Source organism: Mirounga angustirostris, unplaced genomic scaffold (assembly GCF_029215605.1).
Source record: "Mirounga angustirostris isolate CCGP_5_RB_7025 unplaced genomic scaffold, mMirAng1.0.hap1 SCAF_4, whole genome shotgun sequence".
NCBI lineage: Eukaryota > Metazoa > Chordata > Mammalia > Carnivora > Phocidae > Mirounga > Mirounga angustirostris.
The window spans coordinates 168,894,157-168,921,089 of NW_026991712.1; the positions used below are offsets into that span (position 1 = coordinate 168,894,157).

At 47.8% G+C, this 26,933-nt stretch overlaps 1 protein-coding gene across 10 annotated transcripts; it reads right to left on the bottom strand.

Moving 5' to 3' along the window:
- Positions 1-510: 510 nt before the first annotated feature.
- RCC1 (regulator of chromosome condensation 1) lies at positions 511-26,873 on the bottom strand. Of its 10 annotated transcripts, none has more exons than XM_064589656.1 (12): positions 26,643-26,873; positions 17,371-17,502; positions 7,855-7,936; positions 7,152-7,241; positions 5,907-6,094; positions 5,555-5,734; positions 4,617-4,713; positions 4,384-4,506; positions 3,724-3,879; positions 3,352-3,471; positions 2,861-3,013; positions 511-1,674 (listed from the first exon to the last, which is right to left on the bottom strand). In XM_064589656.1, the coding sequence occupies exons 3-12, from the start codon at positions 7,925-7,927 to the stop codon at positions 1,499-1,501; spliced, it is 1,356 nt and encodes a 451-aa protein (XP_064445726.1). In that variant the 5' UTR covers positions 7,928-7,936; positions 17,371-17,502; positions 26,643-26,873; the 3' UTR covers positions 511-1,498. The 10 variants fall into 10 exon arrangements, with proteins under 10 accessions (XP_064445726.1, XP_064445725.1, XP_064445727.1 ...); XM_064589655.1 differs by having other exon boundaries at positions 26,620-26,873; XM_064589657.1 differs by lacking the exon at positions 7,152-7,241 and having other exon boundaries at positions 26,620-26,873.
- Between the last annotated feature and the right edge of the window lie 60 nt (positions 26,874-26,933).

Below are 26,933 nucleotides of genomic sequence, written 5' to 3' on the forward strand. Positions count from 1 at the left end.
GCCACATGTAGCTAGCGACCACCATCGTAGACAGGTCAGCTGTATGATTTGGTTGCTCAAGTGCCTGGGAAGATCTACATTAATACTCGTAGTAAGTAGTCTTAAGAGTTATTATGCAGTTAACCATGTTTAATCAATTACATCAGCTGCTGAGAATGATATAACAGCAAGCTTAGTGTATTTGTAGATATGTACTGTACTCAAATCTTGGTTTGGGATTAGGATATTAAAAGATCCATTCCATGTCTCACATTATGCAGCATAGTTTGTTTTTTTTTTTAAATCCACTGATTCCTGAAACATAAATACCTAAGCAAAAATCAATAACTTTTTCTCTTTTTTGATTTGTATGAAACAGTTACATCAACAGCTGACTGGCACATACCAGGACATCGCGACATCACTTAAGTCCTAGCCTTGACCAGGTGCATAGGTATGGGTTTATTCTGCTCTTGCCAACACGACAGGTGCTCCCTTAAAAAAGCAGGGAGTATGTAGAAAACAAGTGACCTGTTTTATAAAACTCTAAATTTATTCAAAGTGTTAAAAGATTTCACTCTCCCCTCCAAAATACTTTATATTTAAAAAAAATCAAAACTGTTTTCTATTTTCTCAGCCACTGTACAAGCTGCTGCTTCCCTTTCTGGGCACCAGCCTCTGCCCTTCTGACCCCCCTCCCCTCCCTCCCTTCACTCTCAATATTGCTATAAGTTTGTTTATAAAACTCTCCTTCCCCACTCCCTCCATGTCCTGCCCTGCAGATGTAGCTTCCTTTCCAGACGTCAGGCCCTTGGCTACAGGTAAGGCAGGTCGGATGGGCAGGATACTCAGGCAATGCCTGAAGGGCAGAATGCTTTGTGCTTCTGGGAGAAAGGCTGATTGGCTTTTTTCTTGATCAAGTGGAGGATCATTGTTTATTCTTCCCCATGGACATCTGTTGAGGGCCAAATATTTGGCTTGGGGTTGCCCATGGCTGGGCAGCCCTGCCCCATCTCCGGTTTCCCCCAGGCATAGGTCCATGACAGCTGGGTCTGACCACCATACCATTTGTCTGCCTGTGGATTGTGAAGGACAGAGAGTGGCACATGGCTAGAGTAGGGCTTGAGGATCCCCAACTTTTCAGAATGTGGGCACCAAATCCCCAGGGGAGGAATTTTTGGTTTTTGGCAGGCAAAACCAGGGTCAGCCAGGACCATGGAGGTAGGGATGAGGGGGAAAGGTCTAACCACATAGCTCTGGGGTGAGCAATGTTCCGGCTGCCAAAACCCCCTCCCCTCTTCCATTTCCCCCCACTCCCCTTCATCTTGTAGGTTGCAGGATGATTCAGGAAAGGAGGACAGAAAAGAGGAAAAGGATTCTGTTCTGCTGATAGGAAAAAGGCAGGAGATGACAGAGTATTCGGGGCTGGGGGAGGCCTGCTGGAATCTGTAGTTGTCATAGCTTCCCAGTTCCAGGAGGGAGGGTGGCAGGGCCAGGAGCCAGGCCCGCAGAGGCTTCATCAGCTCTGTTCCTTGTCCTTGACTAGTAAGACTGTGTGCTGGCCCCCACTGGACACCGATAAGACCACACGGTTCTCCAGCTGTTTGCCTGTCATCTCCACCGGGCTCCAGGCATCCTCCTCCTGCCCTGTGCCCAGCTGGTAGTTGGTACCCATGCCCCAGGCGAAAACACGACCTACAGGGGAGAGAAATGGGGACAGCTGTCTCCAGGATCCCTAGCCCCACCTTTCTAAACCGTGAGAAGCCTAGAACATGAGGGTGAATTCTGGCTTTGGCCTGTAGCAGCCTAGCAATGTCCCAGCCTCTGGGAGTTCAGGGAAGCTGGGAGAAGCCAAGGAGATGATGGATTAAAAAAATAGTTTTGTCAACCAGAGACCACACCCCTTATACATTGCCAAAGACTTCTCTCTACTCCTAGGCATGGCATTCAAGGCTCTACATGACTGGCCACTCCCCAAAACCCTACACCACCCTCCATTCCAAGGACCTTCGAGACCTTTGAGACTGCTCTAGATGTTCCTGTGCCTGGGATGCCCTTCATTGCTTATCATAAAAGACTGAACCTTTAAGGTGTAGTACAAGCTCTACTTTCCCAGTAACTCTTCCCAGATAATTTCAGTCAAGTGCTTCCATCAGCTCCAGACTTCTCAAGGTGTCCATGGCTATCGATCTCACCCACTCAGGCTTTGGTGACCACCTGGTTCAGAGCCTCCTCTGCTGTGCCTGCTGGAACCCCAGTGACTAAGCTTTCTTTCTCCTAATAAAAGTCTAAGTACAGCTCCCTGGGAAGCTGGCACATACTAGGTTGTAAATAAAAGGGGTCACCTTGGTGGGAAGTGTAAAGAGAAGACTGAGCTAAGACTCTGGAGACCTGGGGGTGCCTGGGTGGCTCAGTTGTTAAGCGTCTGCTTTGGCTCAGGTCATGATCCCAGGGTCCTGGGATCAAGCCCCGCATTGGGCTCCCTGCTCGGCGGGAAGCCTGCTTTTCCCTCTCGCACTCCCCCTGCTTGTGTTCCCTCTCTTGCTGTCTCTGTCAAGTAAATAAATAAAATCTTAAAAAAAAAAAAAGACTCTGGAGACCTGGATTCAAGTCCTACTGCCTGTCTGGGCCTCAGTGATGTGTCTCTCTTTACTATTTTTCTATGCTACGAAACAAATAACCCTTCTTAAAATAATACGTTTACTCATTTTGTGTTCATCAAAGCCAGAGCTTCTGACAGGAGAAAAGCAATGTCATCACAAACAGTGCTCTCTGCATCTCAGCTCTATTTGATGATGGACATCACAGCCTGACGAGCAGTTTGGTAAGAATCATGACCCCCAAGACCCAACCACACCAAGTGTGGGCAGCCCCAACTCACCATCCTTGGTCACAGCATACCCAACGGAGGCCCCACAAGCCACTGAGGAGACAGCAGGGAGCCTTGGGATGAGGGTAGGTATGCTTTTCTCCTCGGCGCCCTCCCCAAGGCCCAGCCGCCCATACTCAGCCCGGCCCAGGCTGTACGCTTTTCCTGTGGGAGGAGGGAGGAGATGAAGAGTAGCAGAGGGCATGCTCCAGGTAGGTCAGATGAGTTCCCAAATCCAAGGGAGCTGGTGCCCACTCCCAGGGTGGTGAGAAGCAGGTCTGCAGCATCTGTCCCAGTTTTGGGGGAGGTCTGGGAGAACCCCCATAGGACCCCACTGAGCTCATACTTGGAAGAGTGCCAAGACTCTGAGGGATGGGAATGGCCCTCATGGACCCACATCTGGCCCAACCCATGGAGCAGGCCCAGGTTCCAAGGACCATGGTCTCAGGAGTCTGGCTAGGCTATGCCCAAGGAATACTCCACCCCCAACCCACAGGTCCCACCTTCCGAATCCATGCAGACTGTATGATGCTGGCCACCAGAGAAGCCCACCCAGGACTTGGTAGAGTTCTTGAAGGATGTCAAGTTTTGGGGTACAAAGCAAGATTCTGTGCCTGGGGTTCCTGGGAGGAAAATGCCAGAATAGAGTTTTAGCGGTGAAGCTGTCCAAGGAGCTGTCCTTCATCCTCTCACACATGAGGCCACCTCCCCCCGCCACAAACACCAAGGTAAGGATATTCTCAGTTTACAGATAACAGAACTATGGCTCTGAGGGGTTAGCAGACCCCAACAAGGGTGCCCAACAAATGAGTGGTGAAGCCAGGATTGGATCCAAGTCACTCTGGGCTATGCCAGATGTTGGGCTTGGGACTCACCAAGCTGATGATAGTTGGAGAGGCCGAAACCATATACATGGCCCTCGCAGGAGATGGCAAAGGTGAAATAGGCACCACAAAAGGCGTCCTGGAATCTCACATGACCCCGGCTCCCTCTGGATTTCAGCATCACACACTTGGGGACCAGGAGTCGTTCTGTAGCAGAGAGGAGGCCAGGGTCAGTGGCAGACACACACAGCTTCTCTCTCTGTCCTGTGTGTTTTTTCCCATCACTATAGCCCCTGGAGGAAAGCTAAGCAGGGATTTTTCTTCCTTTTCCCTATTAAAAAGAAGAAGAAACAGGCCAAGAGAGTACAAGTGCCTCACTCAGACTCCCAGAGTTGTAAAAGGTAACATTTACACGGAACTTACCATGTGCCAAACATTCTTCTATGTTAACTCCATTTCACTTCAACCACAACTCAATGAAGTAAGTTTAGAGATGAGAAAACTACGTCCAGGGTCCCACAGCCAATAGGTAGTAGAAGCAGGATTCAAATCCAGGGTGGTCTGGCTCTAGAGTCAGAGTTCTTACCTATCACCACAGGCCTAGCTGATGCAAGCCTAAACTCACACAGAGAATCCCTCCTGCTTCTGACCTTCACCAGGGGGTGGCTTGCCAAGTTGCTCTGCCCTGCCGGAGTGACCTAAGCCACCTACCAAGGCCCTGCCGGCCACCACGGTTGGCAAATAATTCAGGCACACGGCCCAGCTGGCCCTGCTCCCCGCAGCCCAAAGTGTAGAGGTCACCATCAGCTGTCAGCATCACCAAGTGGTCATTTCCTGCGGGCGAGAGGAAGGCAGAGGATACAGGGCTTGTCTGAACGGCCCAAGACTAGGATAGCCCCAGAACGAGCTTCTCCAACTCCTGCCTAGAGTGCCCCCAGGCTCACCTGAGGCCACCTTCACTACGGGCATAGTCAGCTGCACTTGCACGGGCACCATGCTCTTCTTCATGGGTTCCAAGAGTCCAATCACACCGTTATTGTCCTGGAAGGCAGGGCAGGGCACTTACCGGCCAGTCCTGTCTGCCCCAGACCAGCCAGATCCAGGCTTGCGGCAACCATGGAGCCGTATGGCGAAGGGGACTGGTGCCAGATGGGGATGAAGAGGTGGGCAGGAGCCAGGACAAACAGTGAAACACTTAATGAATGAAATCATATGTGGCTTGTGATTTGCATTAAAATAACAAAGAAGTAGGGTAATGGACGGGAGCAGAGAGGAAACAAGTTTGGCCACAAGCTGATGACTGTGGAGGCGAGTAAATGGGTATTCAATATGTTTTTCTGATTACTTTTATGTGCTTGAAATTCTCCATAAGTAGCTTTAAAAACAGCCATGATGAGGACACACCTCATCAGATTCCTTTATTTTTGACATTTCAAAATAAATACCAAAGTACCAAGACAATTTTAATGCTGACTCTACTGTTTAAACTCCCTTGCCTCAGAAATTCTGAGATGTGACAATCCTTCTCATGCACCCCAAAACCCCTGACAGATGTAGAAGAGAGCTGGGAAGCGGGGAGGTTGAAGGCAGGGAGATGGGTGAGGAGAGCAGGCTTCCTGAGTCAGTCTCAGCCCAAAGGCATCCTTGACCCACCCCTTTCCCAAGATAACACACTTCATAATATGGACTCAAAAGGAAGGAGCCCATGGTGTGGACAGGCCTGGATGAAGAGACCTGCGTCTGGGCCCAAGCTCTGCCTCTGGGCCTTGATTTCCCCACCATTAAGTACAACTGGGAGGTGGAGATGGATTATCACTGGGGTCTCACCAGTGAATTCTTCCAGCCAGCCAGCCCTCATGCGGTCTTCCAGACCCAGTCTTACCCGGAAGGAGCCCCAGAGGAAAACGCGACCATCCTCAGTGAGGGCTGCTGTATGACTGTCTCCTGCTGACACCTGTACCACTTTCTCTTGCAGTTCCACTTTCCCGGGGACCATCTCTGAGCCCTCCACTGATGTGTCCCTTCCCAGGGCACCCTCATCGTTGCAGCCGAAGGAGTAGACCTGTGCCCAAGATGCCCCCATTAGCGCAAGGTCTGGCTTCAGTCCATTCTTGCACTCCCTGTGCAGCTAACCAGCTCCATCTCCACAGAGTGATGTGTGTGGCTCAAAGCTCCTTCCCCAAGCCCCCCAACCCTAGGCCCTGTCCAGTCCTGTGCCACCCACCCCAACCTACCTGGCCGCTTTTGCTTAGACACACAGTATGCATGCCCCCAGCCTCGGCTTGCACGATGTCCTCTGGAATGGGCACCAGGGCCGGCTTCTTCCTCTCCATCACATTCTCGCCTAGCCCCAACTGGCCCACGTCGCCCTGGCCCAGTGTTAGCACCATGCCTGGTTCTGTGCTGTGGGACCTGTGGGAGACTGAGGGGTGAAGAAGACAGCCCTTGAGTGTGCAGGATGACAGAAGAGAGGAGGGGTCACTGCATGGGCTCTGGGACCACACAGACCTGGGTTCAAGCCCCTGCTCTGCCACAGATCAGTCATAGGATCTTTCTAGGAAGCCTAAGTCTCCTCATCTGTAAAATGTGAATAGCAAAGATAACTATGTCACAAGATTTTTGTGAAAATTAAAACCTGAGCACGTGGGGCGCCTCGGTGGCTCAGTTGGTTAAGCGACTGCCTTTGGCTCAGGTCATGATCCCGGAGTCCCTGGATCGAGTCCCGCATCGGGCTCCCTGCTCGGTGGGGAGTCTGCTTTGCCCTCTGACCCTATCCCCTCTCATGTGTTCTCTCTCAAATAAATAAATAAAATCTTAAAAAAAACACAAAAAACTGAGCACGTTATTAATATGAGGGACAATCAACATTGTGAAACGAATCTTGGTGGGGAGGGGAAGGGAACAGTGAGGATACAGATGATTTTCCTGAATAGCTCTGAGTTCTCAGGAGTCATGTTGCCAACAGTGAGGACTCAGATAATGTCCACCCTTTACTGGCTGCTTATTCTACAAATGTTAAATTGCTTTGTAGTCCCCTAAATTATACTACAGACCTTCCGTATTTAGGCTCCTGTTTTACAGGAAAGGAAACAGAGGCTCAGAGAGGTTAAGTAACCCTCCCAGGGTCACGAAGCTAATAAACAGTAAAGTTTGCACTGAAACCAAAGGAACCTACATGGGTCAGAGCACTGTCCCTAGCCTCCACCCTCAGGCTGCGACTTCACTCCTACACATATTCCCACGGAACCCTTCCGCAGCTGACCCGCCCCTGAAGAGGAAGGGGCAGGAGTTAAGACAGAAGACAGGCATTTGTAGAAAAGTACAAGCCAACCAGTGGAAGGCACAGGGCCATCTGCTGGCCAATGGTGGCTGCCCATGGCCCCGGACAGCCAATGGTGTCCAGCTCCTCCCCCCGGGGGTGTGGCCACGGCTGCCGGGGCGCTACGGCTGCGCAGAGGGTGCCCTGGGCAGGGAGCCACCTGGTCGGGTTTTCTGGTCAGGAGGGCTCGGCCTCTGGGCACCTGGAACGCGATGGGAGGCAACAGCCCTCACTGCCTGGTTACGACGGTCTGCAAAAGACAGACACTATCTGAGCATCGGTCCACACTATTCCCTCCCAGATTGGGGGTGGATTTCTCTCCTTCCCATCTCCCTCCAGGGTCCCAGGAAAGAGCAAAGCACAGCTACCTCCTTCAAATGCTACCAGGACAGATCTCATTTTCCTCTTAACAGCCCAGCGAGATTGGTGCTGTTCTTGCCTCTGTTTCATTAATGGGGTAAATTCAAGCTCAGCGACGTTAAGTCATGTGCCGAAAGTTACACGGCTAGAAAGTGGCAGAGCCTGGACTTGAACCCACTTCTGGAAGTCAGTGGTCCTAGCCATAATACATTACTGCCTGGAGCAAAGTCCTAGCTAGGGTCTTGGTTTTTGTTTGTTTGTTTGTTTTTTTGCCAGTACTGCCTGAGTGCTTGTAGACAAGTCTCCTCCTTTATGACTTACAGAGGGTGGGATTCAGTAAGCTACAAGAGACCCTGCATCTGGGTGGAGACCCTGCATCTGGGTGGAGCTCCTGGGCTTCCAGGCCCCTCAGCTTCAGATGTCAGGGAGGCAGGAGCCCAGTCCTAGATTCTGGGGGCTCCAAGAGGGCCCCCATTCAGAGATAGAGGCCAACGCCAACTTACCCTTCACCTTCTTGCTTTTGGGGAGAGCATCTTCTGGGGGTGACCTTCTCTTAGCTATACGTTTGGGTGGCATCTTCCTTTCCTGAAAAACCGAGGCAAATATTCCGTTTCAGAAATGGCTATCACTTGGGGCGCCTGGGTGGCTCAGTTGGTTAAGCCACTGCCTTTGGCTCAGGTCATGATCCCGGAGTCCCGGGACTGAGTCCCGCACCGGGCTCCCTGTTCTGCAGGGAGTCTGCTTCACCCTCTGACCCTCCCCCTTCTCATGCTCTCTATCTCATTCTCTCTCTCAAATAAATAAATAAAATCTTTAAAAAATAAAAAATAAAAAATAAAAGAAATGGCAATCACTTTCCTGCTCTAACTAGGCAACATTTACCAAAACCCCTAAAAATGGTAAGAGGAATTCCGGCAATTCCACTTCTCAGAATTTATCTGAGGAGAACAAGAACAGAATAATGGGTACACCCAAAGATTAGGTTCCATAAATATTCTCTACTGTATTCTTCCTAATATTAAAAAAAATAGAACAACCCATGTGCTCCATGGTAGGGGGCTGGCCAGAAAATATGCAGTATATTCAGGATAGAAGAGTATGAGGCCATTAAGAGGATGCTTTCAGAGATGTGTTTATTGAATAGGAAGATGTTCACCATTGCCAAATAATACAAGCAGCTTGAAAAAACAGTCCATCATCCCATAAAAAAAAGGCATACACATGCAAAAATAGGTGTAGAAGACTGTGTGGAAGGAAATACATTTATTAACAATGGTTAGTAACCTCTGGAAAATGGGATTATGGACACTTTTATTTTTTTTTTGTACCTTCCTATATTATGTAAGATATCTAACAAAGAACTTTACATGTTTTATTTATTTATTTAGGGTTTATTTATATATTTTTGTCATTTCTCCACCTGTGAAACTCAAACTCATGACCTTGAGATCAAGAGTTGCATGCTCTTCTGACTGAGCCAGCCAAGCATCCCTATTTTTTATTTTATTATAAAAAATTAAAACCTTGAAGAACAACATCAAGTAAAGTATCTCTCACAGCTCCCCCTCAACCCTGAGATAACCACTAATAACTTTGGGAAAGCACTACTGTTATCAGAGCAAAGGAAAAACCAACCAAACAAAAAACCAAAGAAGCTATTCTCATTATAGAAAACCGAACCAGACCATCTGTGCCCTCTGATCTAAAAGTGCCACTCCTAGGAAGACACGGGCTTTCCTAAACAGTCCAGTTAATAAATAAACACTGTATATACTCACCAGGTGTTACAAATAGGGGAAAGGAATCCACTTGTGGGTGACAAGAAAGGTTCTTGGACCTAGCACCATCCAGGACAGCTGAGGGCTTCAGCCCCAAACGGCTCCCTCATTCGGTTGCTGCTGCCCCACAACGGTCTCCCTGTCTTCCTCAAGGCTGCTGGGAACAGAGACATTCTCCCCAGCTCTCTCAATTCCAATCCAGCCCAAACTGTGTCCAAAGCCTTCTTCCTCCACATACCCAGCCCCGGAAATAAATCTTTATTGAGCCCTGGTCTTTAAGGTTGTGAAACTGCCTAAGCCTGGGGCTCTCCCATCCGGACTGCACACGTTCTGGAATGGCTGGCAGGGGTCAGGGCCCTTGAGAGCTACCCTGATGTAGAAGTGGGATAGCCTGTGCCCGTGGAGAGCCTCAAGGCCAGAATCTGGGCTCAGCTACTTTCTAGCTGCTTGACCTTGGGCAGAATTACGTAACCTCGTCATGAGTCAGTTTCTTCCTCAGTAAAACAGGGATAATAATTGTACCTACATCTTTGTTATGTAGGATTAAATGAGCTAATGCTGTAAACTATACATTCTAGAGCCTACCCCAGGCAATGCTTGAGCACAGCTCTAATCTAATCTAACCCAGCTCTCCTCCATTTTGGAGCTAAGGGATGAGACTCTACCCAAGACTATAAATGGAGTAAGAACTCCAAGAGCCCTTCTCAGGCTCAGCTGTGGGCTTAACCGGCACCTCCTCCCCATCTCCTTCCAGCAGGTTCTAGAGCATCAGCCTCTCCAGCTCCCCACTGCCTGGTAATGAACACAAGGCCAAAGGCCTCTGATTTTCTGAGCACATTTCTGCTAACTATCCTGGGGGAGAACAAAGAACTGAAGATAAGGAAGTAGCCAAAGGTTCAGAATCCTCCACGCCTGTGTAGGCTGAGCTTCTTCTACAGGTTGTGACTGGCCCAGTTCTGACTCTGATGAGGTGGCCGTTCTGAACGTCACCCAACTTTTATTCTCTTGGAGTGGGACTCCTCCTCTCCAACCCACCTCTTTGAGACCCCTCTTGCCATGCTAAAGATGCACATTCTCTGGGATGAGAGGGAACTGGATTCATCTGCTAGAGCTGTGGCTTGCTCACCCCAGCTTTTGTGACCCTGGTTGGCCAGCAGCCTTGACCTCTCTGCACTGTAGCCTCTTCTGTAAAGGGGAATGCTATGGTACTTCTCAGGGCTGCTGTCAAAACGGAATGAAATGGGCGCACCTGGGTGGCTCAGTCGTTAAGCGTCTGCCTTCGCCTCAGGTCCTGATCCCAGGGTCCTGGGATCGAGTCCCGCATCGGACTCTCTGCTCGGCGGGAAGCCTGCTTCTCCCTCTCCCACTCCCCCTGCTTGTGTTCCCTCTCTCACTATCTCTCTGTTAAATAAATAAATAAAATCTTAAAACAAACAAAAAACCCTGAATGAAATGTTTGTAATGGACTTTGCAGTGCCAAGCACACAGTAAGTACTCAATACATGGCAGCATTTATTCATCTGTCCCACAAATATTTATTGAGTGCCTATTTACAGTGCTTGGCGTTGGGCCAGGTGTAGCAAGGAAAGAGGAGACTAACCCTCTCCTTGTTCTCATGGAGCTTACATTGTAGCAGCAAAGAAACATTACGGATGGTGCTGAGTGAAAGATCAGCAAGGTGACATAAGAGAGAACTTGGGGGTGCACAACAATGTGTGTGTGCTTAACGACACTGAGCTGTACGCTTAAACATGGTTAAAATGGAAAAAAATGGTGAAAATGGTAAATTTTATGTATATTTTATCACACCAAAAAAAAGAAAAAGAAAATAACTTGGGGTAGGGAAGAGAGTGGTCAGGGAGGTGACCTTTAAGCTGGGACCTGAAATATGAGAGAAAGCCAGCAGGGCAAGACCAGGACAAAAGTGGCCTGGGACACAGTGTGGTAAGTTTGGGAACCAGGAGAGGCCAGCGCGGCTGCAGCTGGAGAACTGGTCAGATGGCACGAGGTGAGCAGGGGCTGGATCATGCAAGGCCTTCTAGGGAAAATGGAAAACTTTTAAGAAAGTCTTCATCAGATTTATATTCTTTTTTTTTTTTTTAAGATTTTATTTATTTTGACAGAGAGAGACACAGTGAAAGAGGGAACACAAGCAGGGGGTGTGGGAGAGGGAGAAGCAGGCTCCCTGCTGAGCAGGGAGCCCCAGGCGGGGCTCGATCCCAGGACCTTGGGATCATGACCTGAACTGAAGGCAGACACCCAACGACGGTGCCCCCAGATTTACATTCTTAAACAGTTGTTCTGGCTACTGTAAAGAAACTGGGATGGACTGGAAGAGGAGGCCATTGCAGGCATCCAAATAAGAGAAGATGGTGACTTGATTGGGTCTGTCTGAGGTAAAAGAGAAAAAGGACACAAAACAGATCAATTTAGGAGACAGATTCAATTCATGGATTAGATGTGTGGAGTTAGGGAGAGGGAGGGATCCAGAATGACTTTCTTCATCCTAAAAAAAATCTAGGGGATTCCGGGCAGGCCTCCCCAGGATCCCCCTATGCTTGGCCAAACACATCGATTCTCAGGCGTTGGCTTAAATGACTAGGAGGATGGACTGGAGCACCTGGCTAGCTCAGTTGGTGGAGCATGTGAATTTTAATCTCAGGGTTGTGAGTTCAAGCCCCACATTGGGTATAGAGATTACTTAAAAATAAAATATTTTAAAAAAATGACTAGGATGGTAGACTTCTATTTAGTGAGGTGGGAGAACGCTGGGGGACAAACGCTTGAGGAGAGACCCAAGAGCCCCATTTTACGCAATGTTTTCCTTAAGTCTGAAGTCGTTGGGAGCCAACGAGAGGGGATGTTAAGTATGCAGAACTGGGTGGGTTAAGGGGTGTGGGATAGAACAGGTATCCTTGTTTCAGGTAGGCAGCTTGTATCTCTGGCCAAGGCCCTGTCCTGCCAAAGGTAAATCTCCCGTCAGTTCATCAGAACGACCTGTAGAGGTTAGCTGTGGCAGAGAGGGAGACCGTGTCGTAGCATGGAAAAGTGCTCACAACAAGAAGTTAAGTGAAAACAAAGGGAAGAGAATTATGTCACCATACTGGTGCTGATGCTAGGCTGACCTGTAGTCAAGGCCTGGAGTGGAGACGGAAAAATAAACATGAGGTGATTGGTATCACAGGGTGCTAACAAAAACATGTGTTACTGTGGGCTGGAACCCAGTGAACATCTTAGCCACCTGCGTTTTGGTGAACATTGCGGGGCATCTCACTGCAAGCTAGGCACACTGGTCCTACTTTACAGGCGAGGAAGCTGAGGCTCAGAAAGGTAAAGTACCTCACCCAGGACTGGAAAAGGGAGTGAAGGTCTCAACCAAGCTGGTCAGACTCCAAAGCTGGTGCCCTTGCCAACTTCCTCCCCAAGCTCCCCAGTCTCTCAGCCTGCCTGGGAACTGTCTCTCATACCCTCTCACCAAGAAAAGACAGCCACTTGGCTCTGGTCCTCCTGATCCCCACCCCATGTCATTCCGTAAGTCAACCATGATCTTTCTAAACCTCAAACCTGAAACAAGCAGCTTCCTTGCTCAGACTCCCCTGTGGTTCCTTCTGCCTGGAAGACAAAGCCCACATTTCTTAGCCTGGTGCGAAAGGCCTCCAGAGTCTGGTACTGACATAACTTTGGCCTCATCCCTTCTCTGTCACATCCTCCTTTTGCTTCCTACACAATCTTAGATTGCTTACAGTTCTCTCCAGACCATTTGCATCTCTATACCTTCCCATCCCTTATCCTACTGGAAGAATGTCTACTCAATCCCAAAGTCACCTCCATTGGTAAACCTTCCTGGTCCCTCCCCTCATCCTAAACTAACCATTCCCTCCCAGAGAAACTGGGATCTTCTGGATCATAACTACTCTGTTTTACATGTCTGTCCACCATACCTACCTACTCCTTAAACTACGAGCCACTCTCGGGCACTAGCCACTCCTATCTTCTGTATGCCAACAGCCTTTTACTTCTCACAACAAGCTGAAGCAGCACTATCACTCCTAATTCAACTGACGGGCCTGAGGCTCAGAGAATACAGCCAGTAAAAAAGAGTCAGGAATAGAAACCAGGTATACCTGACTGACTTAAAAACAAAAACCAGGTTGGCCAAAGGCAGCCATGATCCAGGCAGAGGTGGAGGCAGCCCAGGCAGGCCTCCCCAGAATCCCCCATGAGCTTGGCCAAACATACGTGAGGGCAGAAGCCAGCTGAGTGGAAGAGGATGGTGAAACCAGAGAGGAGACACTGAGGCAGCTTGGGTCTAAGTGGGTGGGCCAGGTGGGTGTGGGAGCCACTGAAGGACATGGGGAAGGACAAACCTGAGTTCTCTGTGAGCCTCAGAGTATTTGCCTCTCAGATGGAAGACTCTAGGTACTGCAGAATGCTGTTGTGAGCAATCCCAGAGGCAGGGCAGGGGATGAGGGCACCTCCTAAAAGGTGGAGCCCTGGGGGCACCTGGCTGGCTCACGCAAAAGAGCATGTGACTCTTGATCTCAGGGTCATGAGTTCGAGCCCCACACTGGGTATGGAGATTACTTAAAGAAAGAAAGAAGCTGGGCGCCTGGGTGGCTCAGTTGGTTGGGCGACTGCCTTCGGCTCAGGTCATGATCCTGGAGTCCCGGGATCGAGTCCCGCATCGGGCTCCCCCTGCTCGACAGGGAGTCTGCTTCTCCCTCTGACCCTCCTCCCTCTCATGCTCTCTGTCTCTCATTCTCTCTGTCTCAAATAAATAAATAAAATCTTAAAAAAAAAAAAAGAAAGAAAGAAGCTAAAAATAAATAAATGAATAAAAGGTGGAGCCCTGCACCCATTACCCACCTGCCTATCCTCGACTGCACAAATCAGTCCTTTGTACAGACTCCTCTAACTGCTCTGGGTGTGTTTTCTTAACCACACACTAAGTATCTGGACTAGAAATAAGTAGCAATCTTTTATCCCCACCCCTCACTCCCTAACAGACAAACACAGCTTCCATCCTCAGCAGCTTACAGTCTGGGAGAAGAGTGAGACATAGTCAAAAATAAGTAGAACTCAGAGAGTCAACTTCCACTAAGAGCCACCTATGATGCTAGGTGTGATCACCCTGGTTTTACAGATAAGAAAGCTGAGGCTCAGGAAAGGTGCCCCAGGCCACAAAGGTGGGATTAGATCCCAGGTCTCCTGAGCACTCCCCATGAGGGCCAGGGCAACCCCACCCTTCCTCCCCTCTTCTCCCTGGCCTCCAGTTTCCTCATGTAGTGAATGAAGGCACACCAGACTAGACAGTCTACCAGGAGCCTAGTGTTCCTGTTGTGACCTCCTATGACCTCTCCACAGCCTCGTTTCTGCAAAGACAGACAGGGCCCTCTCTGACCACAGCAGCTGTCCTGGCCACCACCCCCACCTCGCCAACATCAGGAGGCAGACACTTGCCTGCCAGTCTCAGAGGCTTAAGAATCTCTTTGTGAGTTAAGGTCCCCGGGAGGAAAGGGAGGAGAGGGTCTCGTGTCAGCAAACACTTGCTGAGCTCCTGCTCTGTGCCAGGCACAGCGCTGGTATACTTCACCCCAGGAGTTCCTCGCCAGAGGTGCCCCCTTGTATACAGAGTTATGCCTGGGGGAAAAGCACCTCAGCTTCCACCGGATGTTAGAATCACTGCTTTATGAAAAATACAGGATATTAGTAATTCTCACAACATACCTCTTACCTTCATTTTACAGATAAAGAAACTAACACCCAGGGACACGGGGTGGGTGGCCCAAGGGCACCCAACAAGTAAGTTGCAAAGCTGAACAGGATTCCTGCTCTTGGGATGTCTTTGCAACAAGAGCAAGGTGAACTCTGAATTCATCTTTCCAGACTCCGCTCTGATGCCCTTCTTGGGTGACACCGTCCCTGCCTCCTCCACCACCACCCAGTGTTTCTTGGTCTTGCACTCCAGACCTTTCAAGACCCAGCCCTTGCTGTATTATCTTGTTACTCCCTTCTTTTACTCCAGACTTCAACATCTGTGGTATTCCTAACCCCAACACTCACCTACACCTTCGTGCCTTTGCATGCCCCTGCCTGGCTGGCACTAACCCCTCCACCCCAGGCAGCTGAATAACTCCACCGTCCGGTCAAAACCCCGTTCAAGAGTCACCTCACCTGGAAGGCCATCCTGACCCTCCTGGGCAGGGTTGGGTGACCCCCTCACGCGTTCCCATACCACCCAACACAGTCAACTTCCGCTAGGACACACAAGTCACACTTGGCTGGAGCACCTCCATTACTATCTGACGAATGAATGGTTTCACGGACACACTTCGGTGACACACTGGACCAATAACTGAGGCCCCCAGATGGGTCTCCCCAAGGAGACCGGGGGCTCTGTAAAGGCCACGCGGGGCCCTTCTCACCATTGTTCCCCAGCCGGGCCAGCGCAGCACGGAGTAGACAGGCAGTAAATAATCGGTTGACAGAGGAGTTGATGCGGGGTTCACAGCACACCTCTCCAAGAGTCAACAGTCTTCGTCCTGGTGCCTGTTGACGCTGAGACTTCTATGCCTGCAGAAGACCCTCACCAGCCTAGCCTCGCGCTCCTAAGGCACGCACTCTCGCCGGGCAGGATCCCTCCCCGGGCTCTGTCAAACGCACCCTCCGGACGGACGCTGGGCACAACCACTTTCCCCGCTCGGGAAGCGCAGCCCCGGCCGGGGCGGCCGGTCCCGGGCCGCGAGGCGCGCCGCTCTGCGCCCGGCGGGGTCACCGCGGCCGCGCGCTCACGGCCGGCCGCGCTCGGGCCGTTTGAATCTCCCGCCCGCGCGGGCGCCGCGGGCCGGACGACAGAGGCGCGGCGGCAGTGGGGCCGCGCGGCCCTCGCTCGAGCCAGGCGGGGCCAGGCCGGCGCCAGGGCGCCCCGCGGGGCCGGGGACCCGCGCGCCCGCACCCGCGCCTTCCTGCCGCCCGGCTTCACGTGGGGCCGGCGCCGCCGACACGAGCGCGCGGGCAACGGCCCCGGCCCGCCAGGGCTCCGGCTGTGGCCGCCCCGCGCGCCGCCCTCCGCCCCGACCCTCCGCCCGTGACGGGCGCGACCTACCTCGCTGCAGGTCCGCCACAAGCAACTCCTCTGCTCGCCGGCCCGGCCGCGAACTGCCCCAGAGCATGCGCTCTGCAGGCCTCCGGCCCCGACCCCGGGCCAGAAAGGAAAACAAAGAGCCCGGCGGCCCCTGGCGGCCGCCCCGGGAAGTGCAAGTGGCGCGCTCGGGCTAGAGCGCTCTAGACCGGGTTCTCTCCGCCCCTGGTCCGGGTACTGTGGGTATGTATCTGGGAGGTTCCAAATCCGGACCAGTGGACTGACAACCAGAGACTACTTGAAACCAGGGTTGGTTGGGGAAGATCTGGTGGGGCAGGGACTGTGGAGATAATGATCTTCCCTGCTCTCAAAGGGGTCCCCGTCAGAGAAAGGTGAGAAATCAGACCATCAACAACCACGCAGGGGCATCTGGCTGAGCCTGGGGCTTGGGAAAGGCTTTCCAAGGTAAGTCTAAGAGGGCAGGGCATCTAGGAGATGCATCCCTTGCGATGACAGAGAGCGATGAGAACCTAGGGTTGTTGCGGAAAACTGCCAAGGTGTGATTTGAGCAGAGGGTGCCCGTGGGAGTGAGTGGAGAACGCTCGAGAGGGAGAGTCAGACCATGATGCAGGGCCTCGTGTGTCTAAGGAGTACAGCCTCTATCCCGAGGCAGTGGGGAGTTAGGGAAGGGATCTGAGCAAGGGAGTGACATGAGCAGAGTCTTATTTTAGAGCAAAATGGAGAATGGAGTTGGTGGGAGGGGAAACTAAGAGGGGGGCGGGTGGGCAAGAGAAGCAAAGGAGACCAGCTAAGAAAGAAGATGAGGTTGTGGACTGGGGTGAGGTGCTGGAGATGGGAAAAAAAAAGCATCAAGTTGACTGTGCTCTCTTGTTAACACACTCCTTCTTCAGGATGGATACAAACAGTTCAGGATTTCAGGTGTTCCCTGAGGTGACTTGATTGTGTTGGGGGATTTCTGAGATCAGAGCAGGGACCTCTGCAGAAGGGCATTTTCTCCATTTCATGTTGATTCTGACTCTGAAAGTCATTCAATCATACCTGAACCCTAGACGGACACTTTTGATGAGTATTTACCAACCGAATTTCTCCTACGATGTGGACCCCACCCCAAAGTACTCCCCATCTTCAGGGTCTCTTACCTCTCCAAGTTTACCTCTGCCTCCATCATGGACTCCTCTTTTGGATGATATTCTGTGAAATTTCTCCAAGTTTTAACCCTGGATCTTTGATCTCTCTGCTGTCTTCTTCCAAGATCTTACTCATTCACATGGCTTAATGTAATTATAAGAATGATTATTATCAACTATTTTGTAAAACCCTTTACTTTGTTAACTACAAAAACACATCCACCCATGTCCATGAGCTCATTTGTTCCTTACACAACCTCATGATCGTTGGCAAATGAGAAAAATGAGGTTCTAAGAGCTGAGGCCAGTTCTCTGGGGTCAGCACTACAAGCAGTAGAAGAGGACCAGAACTCTTGTTCTTTCAGCTGAGAGGACAGTCCATTTGGTCTGGTTTGACTTCCACCCTAAGTTTCAGCCCTACAGCTCTTCCCAGAAGACCCAATACCTAAAATAAAACATGTTTTGTATGGATCTAGACTCCCCTCCCAACTTCATCCTTATAGCCAAGATTAAGGTTCTCGGAGAAGTAAAGATTTAATCCTTAACTTCTGATTCTTCCTTCTCTCCCCTCTTCATGTTTCTGTTTCTGCCCCTCTGGTCTAAGGCACCACCCTCTTGGCTTCTGCTCCTGCCCCTCATCCCTTCCCCTCCATTTTGTTCCACCTAGGTCCCCATGTTAGTCTCCCTAAATCACGGCTCTGAGAACTTGCCCTGCTTCAAAATCTTTCAAGACTCCAAAATCTCTTCACTGCTGCGCTTGGAACACCAGGTGGCTAATGCCCCAGGTTGTTGATCTCCCATTCTCCCCTTCCCCTCTGCACCGTACTCTGAAGGTGCCCACGTTCATTCTACCTTCTCACCTTTATCTAGGCTGTTTTCCCCAACAAGAGCCTTTCTTCCTGCCTTGCAGAGCTCTTGATATATCTTAAGGCTCAATTCAGTCCCCATCTCTGTGAAGTCTTCCTTGGCTCCACTTTATCTTTTCCTATTCTGAACCCAAATACTAATTTTAATTTTTTCACATTCTATCATTGTTTTATTTATTGAACACAAACCATAAGGACAATCAATTGAACCCAGCCCAGAACTGGTTCAAATGACAGAAGTGAAAGATATTGCAAGTTATTGTAGGGGCGCCTGGGTGGCTCAGTTGGTTATTAAAGTGTCTGCCTTCGGCTCAGGTCATGATCCTGGGGTCCTGGGATTGAGCCCCGCTGAGCAGGGAGCCTGCTTCTCCCTCTCCTCCCCACTTATGCTCTCTCTCTATCCCTGTCTCTCTCTCTCAAATAAATAAAATCTTAAAAAAAAGAAAGTTATTGTAACTTTATTCCATATGCATAAAAGTTAAGTAGAGACATGGAAGATATAAAAAGACCCAAAGTGAATTTCTTTTTTATATTTTATTTGAGAAAGAGAGAATGAGCATGAGCAGGCGGAGAGGCAGAGGAAGAAGCAGACTCCCTGCTGAGCAGGGAGCCAGATGTGGGGCTTGATCCCAGGATTCTGAGATCATGACCCGAGCTGAATGCAGACACTCAACCGACTGAGCCACCCAGGCACCCCCCAAAGTGAATTTCATGACAGTATCTAAGATTGCAAATACACTGGATGCTATTAACAATATATTAGATATTGCAAAAGCAATGATTAGTAAACTTGAGGGCATAGCAATAGAAACTATCCAAAATGAAACACAGAGAAAAAAGAATTTTAAAAAATTGAAAATAGGGGTGCCTGGGTGGCTCAGTTGTTAAGCATCTGCCTTCGGCTCAGGTCATGATCCCAGGGTCCTGGGATCGAGCCCCACATCGGGCTCCCTGCTCAGTGGGAAGCCTGCTTCTCTCTCTCCACTCCCCCCCTGCTTGTGTTCCCTCTCTCGCTGTGTCTCTTTCTGTCAAATAAATTAATAAAATCTTTAAAAAATAAAAATAAAAAATTGAAAATAGCATCAGTGAGCTATGGAATAACTTTAAGTGGCCAAATATACAGGGAAGCAAGGAGGAGCTGGGGACAGAGAACATATGAAGAAATAACAGCTTAAAAATGTGCAAACTACAAACCTACAGATCTGTGATAGCTAATTTTATATGTCTACTTGGCTAGGCTATGGTGGCCAGCTGTTTGGTCAAATGCCAGTCTAGATGTTGCTGTGATGGTATTTTTTGGATATGATAACCTTTAAATCAGTAGACTTTAAGGAAGCAGATTACCTTCTGTAATGTGAGTGGGCTTCATCCAATCAGTTGAAGGCCTGAAGGGAAGGAATTCTGCCAAGACTACATGTAGGCTCAAGACTGCAACACCAACTCTTGCTGGAATTTCTAGCCTGCCAAAGTGCCCTACTGATTTCCGACTTGCCAGCCCCCACAACTACGTGTGCCAATTCTTTAAAATAAATCTCTATCTATCTACACACATACCTTCTGTTGGTTCTGTTTCTCTGGAGAACATTGACCAACACAAAATCCAAGAAGCTCAAGTAACTCCAAGTACAAAAAACAAGATACATCAAAATCAAATTGCTTAAAACCAATGACAGAAAATCTTAAAAGCAGTCAGAAAAAAGACATGTTATATACAGAGAAACGAGACAAGGATACAATGCAACATGTTAGGTACAGAGGAACAAAGGCAAGGGTACAATGCAAACAACATGACATGGAGCAACATCTCTAAAGTACTCTAGCAAAATTATATCTGAGAAGGTATATCCAGCAAAAACATCTCTCAAAACTAAAGGTGAAAATAAGTTATTTTCAGGGGCATTTGGGCGGCTCAGTCGTTAAGCGTCTGCCTTTGGCTCAGATCATGGTCCCAGGGTCCTGGGATCGAGCCCCGCATTGGGCTCCCTGCTTGCCAGGAAGCCTGCTTCTCCCTCTCGCACTCCACCTGCTTGTGTTCCCTCTCTCACTGTGTCTCTCTCTGTCAGATAAATAAATAAAATCTTAAAAAAAGAAAAGTTATTTTCAGACATACAAAAGCTGAAAGAATTCATCACCAGTAGAACCACTGTAAAAGAGATGTTAAAGAAAGACCGGCAGAAAGAACGTGATACCAGACAAGAATCTGGATCTACAACAGAGGCATGAAGAGCATTAGAAAATACCTTATTTCACCTTCATTTTTGAAAGATTGTTTTCTTTCTTAAAACTTTATTAAAAAAAAAATTTATTTATTTGACAGAGAGAGACACAGCGAGAGAGGGAACACAAGCAGAGGGAGTGGGAGAGGGAGAAGCAGGCTCCCCACGGAGCAGGGAGCCCGATACGGGGCTCGATCCCGGTACTCCGGGATCATGACCTGAGCCGAAGGCAGATGCGTAACGACTGAGCCACCCAGGTGCCCCTCTTCCTTAAAACTTTAAAAAGGATAATTGCCAGACGAACCATGAGAGACGATGGACTCTGAGAAACAAACTGAGGGTTCTAGAGGGGAGGGGGGTGGGAGGATGGGTTAGCCTGGTGATGGGTATTAAAGAGGGCATGTTCTGCATGGAGCACTGGGTGTTATGCACAAACAATGAATCATGGAACACTATATCTAAAATTAATGATGTAATGTATGGTGATTAACATAACAATAAAAAATTTTTTAAAAAAGGATAATTGCCTGTTTAAACAAAAAAAATAATGTATTGTGGGTTTTATAATATATATAAAAGTGATACACAAGACAACAGTAAGACTGGGGGGTGACAAACATATGGTTCTTATACAGTCCTAAGTGATGTGATAATATCAATTAATGTGGACTCTGGTAAGTTGAAGATATGTATTATAAACCCTAAAGCAACCACAAAAATAACAAAATAAAGTTATAGCTAGTAAGCCAACAAAGAAGGTAATATAGAATCAGAAAAAAAAAATACTTTTTTTTTTTTTTTTTTTTTTAGAGAGAGGGAGGGCAGAGGGGCAGTGGGAGAGGGAGAGAGAAAATCTTAAGCAGGCCTCACACCCAACACGGGGCTCGATGCAGGTTCAATCTCGCAACCCTGAGATCATGACCTGAGCTGAAATCAAGAGCTGGACACTTACGTTAAGCGTCTGCCTTCGGCTCAGGTCATGATCTCAGGGTCCTGGGATCGAGCCCCGCATCGGGCTCCCTGCTTGGCGGGAAGCCTGCTTCTCCCTCTCCCACTCCCCCTGCTTGTGTTCCCTCTCTCGCTGTCTCTCTGTCAAATAAATAAATCTTAAAAAAAAAAAAAGAGTTGGACACTTAACCAGCTGAACCACCCAGGCGCCCAATACTCATTTTTTTTTTAACGATTTATTTATTTATTTGAAAGAAAGTGTGTGTGCAAGCATAGGGGGAGGGGCAAAGGGAAAGGGAGGGAGAGAATCCCAAGCAGACTCCCTGCTGAGCGAGGAGCCCAATGCGGGGTTCAATCTCAGGACCCAAAGATCATGATCTGAGTGGAAATCAAGAGTCAGACACTCAACTGACTGAGCCATCCAGGTGCCCCCAATACTTTTTTTTAAAAGGCAGAATAAGGGGCGCCTGGGTGGCTCAGTTGGTTAAGCGACTGCCTTCGGCTCAGGTCATGATCCTGGAGTCCCAGGATCGAGTCCCGCATTGGGCTCCCTGCTCGGCAGGGAGTCTGCTTCTCCCTCTGACCCTCCTCCCTCTCCTGCTCTCTGTCTCTCAAATGAATAAATAAAATCTTTAAAAAAAAAAAAAGGCAGAAGAAGAAGACAAAAGGAACAAAGAACAGATGAGACAAATAGAAAACAAGTATCAAAATGGTAAGACTCTGGGGCGCTGGGTAGCTCAGTTGGTTAAGTGTCTGCCTTCGGCTCAGGTCATGAACTCAGGGTGCTGGTATCAAGCCCTGCTCAGCAGGGAGTCTGCTTCTCCCTCTGCCCCTCCCTATACCCATGTTTTTTCTCTCTCAAAAAAAAAAAAAAAAAAAAAGGTGAGACTCAGACCTAAGCATATTAATCATATAAAAATAGGGTCTAAACACTCCAGGTGAAAGGTAGAGATTATCATAATAAATCAAAAAAGCAAGACCCAATTATACACTGCCTACAAGATAATATAGTTCAAATATAAATATACAAATAGGTTAAAAGTAAAAGGATAGAAAAGACATACTCTGGTAACACTAGTCAAAAGAAAGCTGAATCAGCTATATTAATAACAAAGTAGGGGCGACTGGGTGGCTCAGTTGGTTAAGCGACTGCCTTCGGCTCAGGTCATGATCCTGGAGTCCCGGGATCGAGTCCCGCATCGGGCTCCCTGCTGGGCGGGGAGTCTGCTCCTCCTCCCTCTCATGCTCTCTGTCTCTCATTCTCTCTGTCTCAAATAAATAAATAAAATCTTAAAAAAACAAAACAAAAACCAAAGTAGATTTCAGAGCAAAGAATATTATTGAAAAAAAGTAATTTCATAAATGATAAAGGAGTCAATGAATCAAAATACACAATCCTGAACATATACGCAACTATTAAGAGTTTCACAATACATGAAGCAAAAACTGATAGAACTTTTTTTTTTTAAGATTTATTTATTTATTTATTCATTTGACAGACAGCACAAGCTGGGTGAGTGGCAGGCAGAGGCAGAGGGAGAAGTAAGCTCCCCGCTGAGCAGGGAGCCTGATGTGGGGCTCCATCCCAGGATCCTGGGATCATGACCTGAGCAGAAGGCAGATGCTTAACCAACTAAGCCACCCAGGCACCCCCTGATAGAACTTCTTGAAGAAATAGACAAATCCACAAATATAGTTGGAGATTTTGATAACCCACTCTCGATAATTGATAGAACAAGTAGGCAGAAAACCAGCAAGGATATAGACTTGAACAACACTTGCAACCAACTTTACTGATTGATTGACATTTATACAATGCTTCACCTTTCTTCACATTCCACCTTGCTTTCTTCAAATAACAGTAAAATACATATCCTTCTCAAGTGCCCATGAAACATTTACCAAGATAGACCATGTTCTAGGTCATAGAACAAGTCTTGGTAAATTTAAAAGGATTCAAGTCGTACAAAGCATATTCTTAGACTACATTGATATTAAAATAGAAACCAATAACAGCAAGATTTTTGGAAAACTCCCAAGTATTTAAAAATGAATACACTTTTAAATAGCCCATAGATAAAAAAAAAACAAAAGGGAATTTAAAGGTATTTTGACCTGAATTAAAATGAAAACACAACATACCAGAAAACACAACAAACCAGAAGTTTAGGATATTGTTAAAGCAATATTTGGGAGAAACATATAACACTAAATGCTTATATTAAAAAAAAAAGGAAAAGGACGCCTGAGTGGCTCAGTCAGTTAAGCGTCTGCCTTCGGCTCAGGTCATGATCCCAGGGTCCTGGAATTGAGTCCCACGTCCGGCTCCTTGCTGAGCAAGGAGCCTGCTTCTCCCTCTGCTGGCCTCTCTCTCTCTCTGATAAATAAAATCTTAAAAAAAAAAAATATATATATATATATTAAAAAAATTTTTTTTAAAAAAAGGAAAGTTCTTAAATCAATGACCTCAACTTCTACCTTAAGAAGAGGGAAAGAGGGGTGCTGGGGTGGCTTAGTCGGTTAAGGGTCAGACTCTTGATTTCAGCTCAGGTCATGATCTCAGGATTGTGAGATTGAGCCCCATGTGTTGCTCCATCCTCAGCAGGGAATCTGCTCCAGATTCTCTCCCTCTCCCCCCTCCCCACTCGTGCGATCTCTCAAATAAATCCTAATAAAAACAGAAATGAGGAAAAGAAGAGTAAACTACATCTAGTCAAAAGAAAATAAAGATAAAAGCAGTAATCAATAGAACATAGAAAAACAAAATCATCAACCAGTGTTTGCCATGTGCCAGGCACAGTGTAGGTACTGAGCTTACATAGATGGTACCATTCCTTGAGGATCCAACTAGTAAGTTAGATGTACATCAGTTTAAAAATAATCACATCAGAATGCTATCATAATGGAATGCTCAAGGTGATGGTGCTTATAAGGGAAAGTGAAGACAGTGGTGCAGAGTTCAGGTTCTAGAGACAAACACCTTTTAAGTTCTATTCTGTGTGGCCTTGGGCAAATGATATAATTTTGATTTTGTCTTCCTTTTCTAGAACATGGATTTAATAAAATTCCCTGCACTGCCTAAGACTGTTTTAAGGATTAAAGAATGCCTAGCACACGGCAAATCTTCATCAAATGTCAGGTACTATCATTAAAATGTGGGTCCCATCCATCCCAAAGATAGAAAGGGGTGAAAGAGGGAGGCATGGCCAGGGAAGGGCTCTCAGTCCCCAGGAAACTACTCATTTCCACTTCATTTTCCACTGTCAAGTAAAACTGGGCACTTATGTTTAAAATTCATTACAAATGAAACTGAGGTTTTATGGTATAGCAGTTATTACATTAGCTTAGTACCAAAAAAGTGGTATAAACCAGATGGAAATAGTATTTTTTGAGGCATCATATGAAATAGGTTGAAAACAGGTTCTGTGGTCAGTTGCCTTGCTCACAGGCATGCTCTGCCACTTACTGGCTGTGTAACTTGGGCAAGTTCCTCATATCCTCCAACTTCAGTTTTCCTCATCTGCAAAATGGGCACAAAGAGTACCTACTTTACCAAGGTACATGGAGTATTAAATAATGTACATACATCACCACTGTCTTGCTCAAAGCTAATAATATATAATATAGTTTTGGAGTTAGGTTTGAGTCCTGGTTCTGCTCCTTACTAGTTAGGTGATTTTGGGGAAGTTACTAATCCCTTAATCTCTCCTGGAAAGATAGGGTTGGTTCTGAGATAAACCTGGGTTAGTAATAGCTAAGTGATGGTAGACTTTACTCATTCAACAAAATTTATTGGATACTGCATCCCAGGTGTTTGCTTGAGAAGTGATATTTAACAAACTCATTGTGCTTTTATGAAACTGTAAGCTTTTTACAATTAACTCATTTCTCATTAAAACCCCAAGAGGTAGGTACTTTTATCATTCCCGTTCTGTGGATGAAAAAATTGAGGCGGAGGTTAAGTAGCTTGCCCAAGGTCACATGGATAGCAAGTTGTGGTATTTGGATTCAAATGCAGGGAAGTCTTGACTCCAAGACTCCAACTTTCACAACGACTGATAGGACTGCCTACATGCAGAAAAAGGCCAGAAGAGCCTGTTTGGAAAAAGCCTACAGACAAGTATGTCGAAAGCAGAAGCCTGAAAAGGTGGGGCCTAGAATACCTGACAGCTTTGCTTCAGCTACACTTTGGATGTGGAGGAAAAAAATGCACGTATTTCTTGCCCAGCAGGTTACCCAGCCTAACCCTGCTCATTTGTACTAAAAACTAAATTCCCTGCCTGGTTGTAGGGAAAAAAACACAATTCAGACATCTGAGCACCTCCTCTCCATAGGCTGCTTATGTAGTAAGGATAGGAAAGATGAGCACCAGAGAAAAGGTTGGCCCTGGGCATCCAGGTTCCCTCCCAGAAATTCTACAGGAGTTCATTTGTACAGAGGCTCTACTTAGCTGTTGGCTTGGGCAATCAGCCTATTTGTTAAAACTAATACCTACACCTCAGAGTCGTGAATACATGCCAAGCTTAGGACAGTGCCTGGCACAGGTAAGTACAAGTTCAAGTGTACTTGTTTTAACAGATCACCTAGTCACACTCAAAAATAAGCCCAAGCAGCTCTCCCACGTTCTTTTCTAGAATCATGGCTATGAATGCTTAACTAGCTTCAGTTCTATCCTCTGGCCCTCAAATGGGTGAAGCAGTATGCCCCGCTGTTCCAGGAGTCTGGGGAAGACTCATTACTCAAATCACCCACTTCCCTTAAACTTGACCCTGATGGCTTCTAACTGGTCACATGGCTATTACAAGCCCTCTCCCCACCTTGTTTCATTTCGCCCCACTCTGGATCTAGACTCTACCTTCTAGATGGTTCCCTGTTAGTCCCCATCCTTCAGGGTCTCAGCTGCCCTATGCTGGCAGCCAGTACATGAGCTTGACAAGATTTCCATTGTGACTCAACCTCACATCACTCATAGGCAGGATGACCATCTTCTCAGGCTTAAGTTCCACTTGGAACACTGGCAGTAGAGGCTTAACTAGCTTAACAGAGGTGTGATTTTAGCATTTATGCCCAACCTTGTTAAGGTCAATTTACCTGTATTATATTGTGAGAAACCGAAGGCTTGGCCTAATTAGTAACCAAGATCTCTTAACACTCATGTCCAGTGGTCAATTTTATGTTCATCTTTCAAGACACCACACCTAAATTCATTAGGTATCCTAAGCACTACCCACCTTTGAATGCAACCAGCTTTTACCTGCACACTAGGTAACTGGTAGGAATCAACACACATTTTCCCACATAAGAGTAAACAAGTGCCAGGGCGCCTGCGTAGCTGTCGTTAAGCATCTGCCTTCAGCTCAGGTCATGATCCCAGGGTCCTGGGATGGAGCCCCACATCAGGCTCTCTGCTCGGCGGGAAGCCTGCTTTTCCCTCTCCCACTCCCCCTGGTTGTGTTCCCTCTCTTGCTGTCCTGTCAAATAAAATCTTAAAAAAAGAAAAAAAAAAGAGTAAACAAGTGCCAAGTGACACAAGACACACAAGCTC

What these genes read in the sequence shown, in the direction of transcription:
- RCC1 (XM_045898288.3), bottom strand. An exon ending in GTCTAAGCAAAAGCGGCCAG is followed by an intron (nt 5,735 to 5,906) that starts GTAGGTTGGGGT and finishes TCTTGGGCACAG; the next exon opens with GTCTACTCCTTCGGCTGCAA. An exon ending in CTCCAACTATCATCAGCTTG is followed by an intron (nt 3,472 to 3,723) that starts GTGAGTCCCAAG and finishes TTTTCCTCCCAG; the next exon opens with GAACCCCAGGCACAGAATCT.